The sequence below is a fragment of the Dipteris shenzhenensis genome, chromosome 3, assembly GCF_047967505.1.
Source record: "Dipteris shenzhenensis isolate YYH24624 ecotype China chromosome 3, Dip_SZ_1.0, whole genome shotgun sequence".
NCBI lineage: Eukaryota > Viridiplantae > Streptophyta > Polypodiopsida > Gleicheniales > Dipteridaceae > Dipteris > Dipteris shenzhenensis.
Window position 1 is genome coordinate 62,080,557 of NC_141598.1, and position 10,901 is coordinate 62,091,457.

Consider the following 10,901-nt stretch of genomic DNA (forward strand, 5'->3'; position numbering starts at 1 on the left):
GTAGGCAAGCATGTGATTTAGGAACCCCTAGCTAAGCCCGAACCCCAGCTCAACTAGCGGATTAACTTAGCCAAGGAGAAAGGATAATGCTCTGAAAATCAGAATTGGGGGGCTCCCATATAGATGGTATAAAAAAGAGGACTCACTCAATGATATCTTTGCAAGTGTCAAAGCAGCCATGCCTACTATTGATGGGACAGCTGACGCAGATGACAATCCTGATGATCTTGATGATGATGGTTAAGCTAGAGCAGTCCGGGCCGGCGGTCAGCGCAATGGTCAGTCATACTGTCATTGTGTTCAACTCACAAGAGTTACATATAAAGAATCTACGACAATTCCATAAGTTGAAAGAAACTAAGATATCAATAGCCGAAGAACTCACAAGAGCTCAACTTAAGGATAAGGCAACAGAATTAGCCAAGCTTAAGGCTGCCAAGAAGGCTGGTAAATGGGCAGTTTATCGTGAAGGAATAGCACTCATTAAAGAGTTTAAATCAAACCAAAAGACTCTCAGTCTTACGTATGCTTTCTCTACTAAGTTGGTACTCTAAATAAATAGAGTCGCTCTTCACACTCTCTAAGAGCTGCCATGTGCCCTTCCTAGCAGATGTATTAGATGGTTTTCTGTTGTCCCATAGACCTGTTGGTCTCTCATGGGCATTAATACACTTTCTTTCTTTGTTTCTTTCTCTATGTGTACTATATTCAAACAAGACCTCACTCGTTCAGACGTTAGACAAGACCCATCCCTTGTTGAAATGTAAGATAGAGCAAATCCTCTAGACAAGCAGCCAAACCTGTGATGAACAAACGGAGAACCAGAAAAGAATGTCACGCGACAATATACAATCAAGGTGCATAAAATGAGGGTCCTGACATTTCTAACACCTTTCTAGTATATCTATGAAGCCTAAGAAAGAGATATAACAAGCATACTTGGGCGTGAGAGTTGAGAATGAGTTCATCATCTTCTCTGCAAAATGGTCCAATAGTGCGGACATCTACAAACATCCCTGCCTCTCGAACTTGCAATATGTGGATGGCTTGATAACGCACTGATAAAATAGAAAGTAAATCATCGTACATGAAAATGCCCACGTTGTGAGCCAATTGGATAAAATCATCTCTGAATTCCCTTTTATCCATAACTTGGCCATCTGCTAACCTGAAAGGCAATAACAAGATTATCAAAGTATGTCTAAACAAGAATAGCAGCGCAAGAAAGGCACTTCTCCATGTCACACACTAATGTACAATGGTAGTGTCCGCTGCCAGTTCCAAACAGATTGCCTTTTCCAAAGTACAAATTAACTACTAACAAATATATTTTCCCCCTAGAGACAGCTTTCATTCAAAAGCAGGATAGGTCCAAAGTACAAATTAACTACTAAAACAATTGCTTTCCCCTTTCATCAAAAGCAGGATATGTCCACCAAATATTATGTGAAATGAGATGGTGTACCATACAAGATTATGTACACATGTGAGCCCCACACCTGATAAGGTACAGCGTAATCCTTTCAATTGAAGGAACCCCCAGAATAGCTCCAGGTGCCGCAGGACTGTCAGAATCTGGAGCTGTAGTTGTGGCAAATATACCATAGCAGTTGCAGTCTGTTGCCAGGAACAAATCTTTGCAAATCACCTCATTGCCAGAGGCAAGATTTAGAGAATAGAGTTGGGAAAAATAGCTCTCAAACTTTTTCCCTTTTGATGGAAACTCTTCTTCTATATCAGTATTCTTCCCTTTGCAACAGTAGGATAGGCCATTGTGCCGATACACAATCAAATTTTGGTAATTTCGACTAAAGCAAATCAGAAACTGCCCATCATTTGAAAATTTTCGGAGATAGTAGTCTGGGCACTCCACATCAAACACCGTAAAGCTTGGAACGATGTTTTCATACAGCAGTCTAGTTCTTTGTATCTGCAATATAAAAGCAGTGATATGTGAGTTTTACAGTATGAGATAAAAGCCAAAAATCATTTCAGAGTAAAACCATTTGGACCAGTTGATGTAACAAACAGAAACAAGGCTTACCTTTTCTGCTAAAGAAAAAGCACATGCAAGGTACACATTCAATGACAAGACTTGCTTGAATATTACAGACTTTCAAGAGATCATTTGAAAATTTGCATCTGTAAATGGCTGATAAATGTACTATATATATTTATATATATATATATATATATATATTCAGATATATGTACTACACTGCTCAATAAAATGCGTTATCGATAAAATGCATAACCACTACTATTACACAGACAATGATGTGTGAAAACAACCAAAGGACTTTATTGTCAGAATCAATCAAAAGGGGAAGGTATGTAAAGCGAAAAAGGCAACCTATAAGCTCCAAGGGACTAAGAGACCAAGATTCATTGACGCTTCTTCACTGGCATAGGTAGAAACAGTGAGAATCTTGTCAATAATGCTTTTTATGTTAAATTATCTCTTCATTACAGGGAACCACAAACAAAAAGAAGTAAATATAGAAATCCAAGTTGAGAAAACCATTGATTATAAAACAATTGTTTTGTTGAAATCTACTTCAATCCAATTCGAAAAAGCCAATGATTATAAAGCATTTGTTGTTGTTGAAATCTACTTTAATGCATTAATGATGGGCAAATTTGGGAAGATAAATTAGAACAGAGAATTTATGGTCAGCTTGCGAGTTTGGTGCAGCAAAAGCAGCCAAATGTGGGTGAGACTCCAGTATAAGTCCACTATTGCACCAGAGTGCGAATGCATTCACTAAGCGACTTCTTAAAGATCTACCCATACACGAGAAATTTTTCTAGAGGTCTTATGGATGACATCTATATTCATTCATCTCTTGGAAAAATCATGTCAAGTGTTTGAATGAGATATTAATAAAGGTTGCATCTGGCCTCTTTTAACCCTCCATAATGTCAATTCATGGTGACTCGTGGTGTTGTCCTCGAGCACATAGCATCCCGGTGTACGGGATATCCACTAACGAGTCAAAAATCACAGTGTTGTTAGAACTACCACCCCCAAGGAGCTATAAAGGAGTACACGTGCTCAATGTTCATGTGGACCACTATGAAATATTTATTATGAATTTTGCCACCTTTGGTTAAGCACATGTATCACCTTCTCAATGATTTCCAATGGAGTGAAGAGTATGAGAACTCATTCCAAAAGCTAAAAGAAGCACTCGTCACAGCCCCCGTCCTCAGACCCCCTGATTGGAAGATGGAGTTCCATGTGTATATTAGCACATCCAACTTTACCATTGGGTGTGTACTTACTTCTAAGAAGTATTCGCAGATTTATTATATGCCAATAAGAAAGGCAAGTATTGTCGTATCTCCTGGCAACATTCCATTGATGGCATGCCTAAACGTTTCTTGCTATCATTAATCTCTAACATCTTTAATTGTGCAAGCCGGTGCATTAAGAACTAATCTCTATTCTGACTTATAATAGGTAGTCTTTAACACAGTTTAGGCAGGCCCAGTTCTCATTGATCCACAAAAAAATTGAAACTGTAACACATATTGACTTTGCTTGCTCTCTGGCGATTCTATGAGACATTCATCACGCATGAATGCAAACAAACTGACGAGTTTAGTCAAAGATGGTAGATCTCTTCTACATCATGTTCCCTATCTTCTACATCATGTTGTCGATAATAGGCTGAGTCATCAAGGATACAATGCACCCCTCCACCAAGCTACACTCTCCAGTTTAAGGTCAATAACTCGCTATCAGTCTTATATATATCTAGCAGGAACATGTCCCAGCTCGTCCTCTAAAAGCACTACAAAAAATGCCGTTTTAATCTCATGACGTTCACAATGTTGGAAACCAAAACTCCCATCACGAAAAGCAGGGACTAGCTACTATGACATCCCCATCGACGTTGTGATGACCAGAGAAATCACTAATCCGTGATTAGTACACATTAAAACATTATTATATATTATACACCAATGGTGTAGCATGTATTTGTATTTATGATGGACACCGTCCAATTTATTATGACGATGGATCATCTCAGTAGATACAACTAGTCAAGCTGGAGCCACTGCTCCAGACTGCATCAAATTTGGACATATGACACTTATTCTATTAATAAAAATGTGCACACACGTGTCTAGGTCCTAAGGGCAATAGGAAGGAAAGGGTGCATTAAGGACCAGGGTGCATTGAATGGTAGTCCATGGGTCATAGGATAAGGCTAGGTGTAAATGGAAAGATGGAACTTGAGTGATCTCAAGGGACATTAATGAAAGGATATCACCCTTTCATTGTGAATCTCACGCAGCATTCTTTCTACCACCTTGCATTCATGCGCCATCTCTCTCCCACCTTGCATGTAGGTCGAAAAAGAAACAAGTACTCTCACGTCGGCGCAATCGGTATTCAAATTCTGCATGCATTGCACACATTTGCATTCTCGAGAAATTCGGTTCTTCACATTTGGTATCAGAGCAGTGACATTCCACGACCGGGACAGGAAGAGCAAGAGAAGAAGCGAGCAAGAGAGAATTCAGTTGATTGGGTGGATCACCCCTTAATATCTTGTTCCGATTCGACTTTCTGTTGGGGAGAACGGGGGACTCTCTTTTCCTCACGGTTTAAGGGTCTATTCGCACAGGCGAGTCACCCCATTAGGACACCCCGTTCCACGTCCAAAGACCAAAAAATTCAGAGAAAGCCCTTGCCTGAAGGTCTCCAAACTCCAGGGTTTGCAGGGTTCGTGGACCTTGTCCCTCCAAAAATCTGGATTGCAGACAGCCTTCTGTTGGGATTTGCTGATTTGTCGCCATCTTCAGATCTCGTGGTTAGCGCATCAGGGTTGCAACAATGGTCCAGACAAAGCGTAACTTTTCGTGCGAATTTTTAGAGGGTTGTGTGGCTAGCTGTCCGGAGGTCTACCGTGTGCAAACACGTCTTCTACGTGCGTCGCACGTGGCTTGCTTGTGCGGCTCTCTCATGCACTCTTGTCCTGCGTTGCATTGGCTGCTCCTGTCTTTACAGCAGAAATACAAGAAGAAGAGCCCAAAAGAGAATGAAGAAGAGGTCATTTTAAGTGGTTTTCGACACAAGTGAAGCAGGAGTCGGATAAGTACCACCAACTCTACAACACTTGGCTTCGCTGTAAAATAAACCCCTTTTCTGAAATTACAGCGAGTTATTTTCTCTCTTGTATTACTAAAAGGTAAGAATGGAAGGGAAAGGAAGATTTAATAATTAACTTGTCCTTTTTCCTCCACTATCAGAAGGAGACACAGAGAAAACACCATCACCTCCTCCTAAAGAGGATAATCTAGATGAGAGTTACACACATATTGATTGGTGGTTCTTATCACAAAGAGGAAAAGAGCCAATTCTTCAATGGTCCAAGTTTGTAGAGCAGCTTAAGGCCACTTTCATGCCTCCAAGGCATGAAGAAGAATTGACCTTCCATTGGGAAAGGTTCAAGCAATCTGAAAATGAGAGTAACGCTGAATTTACAGCTAGGTTCTGGAAACTCTCTTTAGAGTTACCTGAGAAGAATGAGAATGATAGAAGAAAGAAGTATTTAGCAGCCCTAACACCGAAAGTGAGGTATGAAATTGAAATGTTCAACCCAGCCACCCTGAAAGACCTCACTAAATTGGCTGGGATCGCTGAGAGAAAATTGAATCCTCGTAAACCCTTCAACAAAGGAAAGGAAAAAGCTATTGTGCAAAATGTTAAAAGCCAATCACATCCTAGATGGATACCATTTTCTTCCATGACTGACGAGAAGGAAAAGCTAATTAACGAGGGTAAGTGTTTCGGATGTAAGAAACATAAGCTAGGGCATCCATGGCATAAATGTCCTACTCTATTAGCCAAAATTGCCAAAACCAATTCTGTAAAAGGGAAAGGCAAACCATCCAAGCAGGAGGGTGAGGCTTCTACCTCCTCATCCCATGAACATAGAGCCAAAAGTAAATGCTATCCATTCACCCAACACTAGTGTATGGATGTGTGAATTGGATAGAGAGTAGATATTTATTGTAGAGTATGGATAAGCATAAATGATTTTCTCCTCCATGTAGAGTGTCTGGTAGGATGAATAGGGCTGAAATAGAAGAGTTGGAAAAAGAGATTGATAATCTATAGTCCCTATAGATTAAGAAGCTATTCATCGCAAAATCATCTAAAGCCAAGGTCCACCTAGTTCAATGAAACATTTGGGTGAGAGAATCGTTTTAATACTAACCAGTTTGAGGAGAATACGTTTCAGCTTATTAAGCAGGTTACTATAAAGAGATTTCAGCAGCTTGGTATTCTGAAGAGGATTCTGAGCATGAGGAGATACGGAAGAGGCACTGCAATGGTACTTCTGCATTTTGGATATTTAGCATCAGGAGAAACCAGAACTTGAGGAGACATTTAAGTTCTGATTCAGAAGAGATCGTGTACTACCGAGAGAAGACTATTTGCAAATTATGAAGAGGAGATGCAAATGCAGAAGTAAAAGGGAAAAGCGTACGCAAGAGAAAGAGAAAAGAGAGGATCCAGAAGAGGACTTTTGCCCATTCAAGCAGGAAGGAGTGTCACGAGAATGTGGACTACTTTGTGATTAGCCTTCTCCTTTAGTGCTAGCCTTGTCATGACAGGGTCGGCCCTTCACCTTTGGAGTGCTGGTGGAAACTTAGTATGAAGACCTTTGTGTAAATTGATACTTCGAATATGTGTGGGTGTGTGGTTATGTATGTGTGAGAGCATATGTTTATACTACCCACTGTTGACACCTCTGAAGAACCGAATTCCGCCTAAACCTGCCTTGCTCATATGGTAAACCTCGAGAATGCAAATGTGTGCAATCCATGCAGAATTTGAATGCCGATTGGCCCTCCAATGGGGGAAGCGCGCCCTCGTTGCAAGGTGGGAGAGAGATGGCGGATAAATACAGGGTGGTAGAGAGAACACTGCATGAGATTCACAATGAAAGGGTGATACCTTTTCATTAATGTCCCTTGAGATCACTCAAGTTCCATCTTCCCATTTTCACCTACCCTTATCCTAGGACCCATGCATATATACCATTCAATGCACCTTGGTCCTTAATGCACCCTTCCCTTCCTATTGCCCCTAGGACCTACACACGTGTGTACACATTTTTATTAATGTCTACTAATCACGGATTAGTGATTTCTAGCTACAGTTGCTTGAGAACGCTATAGTATTTCATTTGAGTTTCTCATTTCTAACCAAAAAGTGCTTAGAAACGGTAGGTAATACGGCATTGCACCACTGAAGATAGAAAGAATCTATTGCAATAAAGCAAGCAGCAACAAGGACAACAACTTCAAAGGATGTCAGTTAATAAGGCAAGAACATATATCTAGGAACATGCCCAAACTTATCTTCTAAAAACACAACAAATAGTGCAATTCCAATCTCATGACGTCACAAGGTGGAGAACCATCAACTCCATCATGCATGTCAAGCAGCCATTTGGGGGGGGCTAATTTGACCCCTCCCTCAACCACAACCTACCTTGTAACATGGCCCCCTGACATATCTAAATGCGCCTGACTGGCTGGAAGACAACAGGGCTGCCTATGCGGCCGCTGTTAGACGCTAGTACACAGCCACCCTCTTTGAAGAGATGATGCAGCTCACTTGATTACGATAGCTGATGCTAGAACTAAACGCAACATGCATCTGACCGTGGAATCCGACGCAGCTTGTTATTAGCTTTCAAAGCAACGCACCACACTAAGGGCATTGGGCACTCTCTTAAAATACAGGTTGACACTTGACACGCATAATAGAAACTGAGATGACTGCAAAAGACTGTTTCTAGAGAAGGGTCAGTTTCCTCCGAATCGTGCTTTAGACTGACGAGATCTGTTCTGCACAGGCCTATGCCCGCTTCTTCGTTTCCTTATTTAACTTTCAACTACATTGAGAGAAAACAAGAATTGAAGCTACACAGACATGAGTATTAGGACCCGCTGTGGATATTTGACGGTCGAAAAGCCTGTGCACAATGTTCTCGCTCTTTCTCCACATCCGTGCCTTCTGCCTTCACCTTCTGGATCGAGCTCCTACTAAATCTCTCTGAGGTCGATAACAAAATGTCGAACAGGGTGCATGACTGCACCCCTCCGACGTGCACCATGCCAGGCTTCGATCAGTTCTTGCTCGGCTCATCTACGCAAACTCCAGGCAGAAAAACCGACGCAGCGAAATCCTCTTCAACAACCTGATGAATTTCTGGATGGACATCACGCCCTTCGACAAAATTTGCACAAATTGAAGCGTGGCACTGGAGAGATACGGCCAGAAGTGAGCAAGTAAGCGGAGGCTCCAATAACTACAACGATCGATGGCACGGTGGGGCGCCGCTATTCCAGAAGGCGAGGCTGGAGGGGCATGTGTGGAGCATTGATCGACAGCGAAGCATTTCTCGAGAAAAAGCGTAGAGGAGTGAGGAAGCGAGCGTGATTAAACCGCTGCAAGGCGGGGAAAGAGATCGAGGAGGCCATAAAGAGTCAAGATGAAGAAGCAATGGAGAGAGATTGAAGGCAGGGGAGGGAAGGGAAGGCTTGAGAAGGCAGCAAAATTGAGCATTGAGACGCCATAGCCATCCAACAAAACAAGTGTTGTTGAGAGCAACGAGACAGAGTGTTTGCGTTTGCACCACATGATTTTCTTGTAATTACTGGAGATGGACAAAATATTGAATTCCTGTCTTTATTCTCAATTTTCTTGCTAGCGGTGTTTAAGAACCTCGACCAAGACTTGTCCCCATCCACACATCACCACCACCTGCCACGTGGCATTTCCCTTGCGGTTGGGTTGTCACACCACGTTGTCGCAAGATGAGTCGCCCCCTGTGTTCGAATCCCACATCAACGATTGATTGTGTGCGCTCAGGTTGCATTCACATTCCTCCGTCGTCCTTGCGCAGCGCTTTTCCCTAGCTTCTGGGCGTCCACTAGGGAAACGCTTCCCGCCATTGCGCAAGGACCTAATTGGCAGAAAGTGGGCACACTAGCAATCTGCTTTTCTTAGGCAACCCTTGACTGCCAAACAAGAAAAATTGGAGGATGTGTGCATGCACAATACCACCCAAGCTAGACGTCCGCGTTTGTGTGAAAACCACAGCAGCCACTCAATCCAAGTTGGCAAATAGCAATTGCACCAGCAAAGATATTTGTGAAAATGAGTAGATGTTTATGAATCCTACCTAATATAGATGTGCATTTATGTAGAATGCACAAGCGTGTTCATTTGCATCCACAAATGGACGCTCGGAGGTACTCGTGTGCATCCATTCTAGAGGGTGAATATGCATTCCTATCCACATTGAATTTAAGATTAGAACCATGTGCACACATGTGTGTGTGGCTTATTGTGTGGGGGACGTGAATTCCTCAATTCGGCTATTTGTAAAGATAAATGATTGCAACTCCAATATTGGGACATAAAGCGGTCCTTATCGCCCTTCTTGTGTTGCTGCTCTTTATTTGAAGGGAAGTCAAGTTGGGTTATATGTACAACAAGATAGCTATGTTATGCATAACCAAAACTTTGAAAATGCAAGCTCTTGTAAGCTTGCTTTTACACAAACAACAAGATAGCTATGTTTTCAACCCTAAAAGAACAATGAAAATGCAAATGCCTCTTTCATCAAGCCAAAGTTCTTAGGACAAGTTGGTTCTTTATATCCATTAAATTACTCATTAGTAGCTCAAGTTCGTATAAATGTTATAAATAAAGAAATTGTGGCCCTTTCCTATAAGAAAATCCCACACAATCTACAAGTGCTATCATGGATTCCTAGAGGGGTTGTGCAAGATATTGTTTAGAAGAGATTGGAAAATATTATTCTAGTTAGGTTAGTTGTATGAGTTAACTTCTTTGCCTGAATGTCCTTCAATAATGTCTATTATTGTCAACGAAACTATTGAGACTAACATATGTTGGCCGTAGATGTGCCATATTTGGATTGCATACATTGGGCTTGTGAAACTGAAAAATGCAAGTGCCTCCAAATGAGCAACTTTCCAATGCAAAAGATGCTGGGTCCACATTCTGCTTGTGAAAAGTAGGGGGCTTTTCCTCCAATCTTCAACTAGTCTATCCCTACATTAGATTTACATGCTGGGTCCACATTCTGCTTGTGAAAAGTAGGGGGCTTGTATTCTATAAAGTGGCATGGACAATCCCTGATGTGGATACACGAGGTGGTTCATCAAAGCCCATAGGTATCAACAAGGGGGTGGGGCAACCACATATCTTGAAGAGAGAGGTGAGGCTCCCTACTTCTAGGACCTACACTCATGTAAATGTATTTAAAAACATCAAGGCCAACCAATTACATATGCAATCACTTTAGCTAATGGCACTAACTTTCGCACAACCAAGCTATGGCTCTAAAAGAATCATCCAAGCTATCTCCTAGTTCGTGAAGCATGTTTTCATTTTACATTTTACATGCATACATCAACCAACCAAATATAGTACTAGTACTTGGATCTTACCTTAAAATACAAGTATAGAATCTACCATCTATAGGGATGTTGCAAGATATAGAGGGGTCAAAGACAAAGCTCGAGGGCTAATTGCACCTTGCAATGGTGAGAGACCATGTCTCCTCCACCATGCAACCAAAATCATTTCCAAGTAAAAATGTATGCCTATAATTTTCTCTAGCCACTCAATTGAGTAGCCATTCACCTCACATTTTGTCTACAGCATAAACTTTGTCTTTCCCATCTACTCCTCCTCTCCACTAATAAGTCCTTGTGTGTTTTACCACTCAGTCCTCCATTCTTCTCCTCCTTTACCACAAACACCAAGTCACTTGTTCAAATACCAATGGATCCTCTCCATTAACTACTCCTTGTGCATTTTATCCCACGAGGCCTTC

At 41.6% G+C, this 10,901-nt stretch overlaps 1 protein-coding gene across 2 annotated transcripts in view; it reads right to left on the reverse strand.

Moving 5' to 3' along the window:
- Positions 1-8,682, reverse strand: part of DET1 (light-mediated development protein 1 / deetiolated1 (DET1)) — a 99,271-nt gene extending 90,589 nt beyond the window's left edge. For both annotated transcript variants that reach the window (XM_087370848.1, XM_087370840.1), the window contains exons 1-3: positions 7,961-8,682; positions 1,500-1,930; positions 940-1,168 (exon numbers count right to left, since the gene is read on the reverse strand). In XM_087370848.1, coding sequence (XP_087226974.1) covers positions 940-1,168; positions 1,500-1,930; positions 7,961-8,035 — 735 coding nt within the window. In that variant the 5' untranslated portion in view covers positions 8,036-8,682. The remainder of the gene's footprint in view (positions 1-939; positions 1,169-1,499; positions 1,931-7,960) is intronic.
- Positions 8,683-10,901: the final 2,219 nt, after the last annotated feature.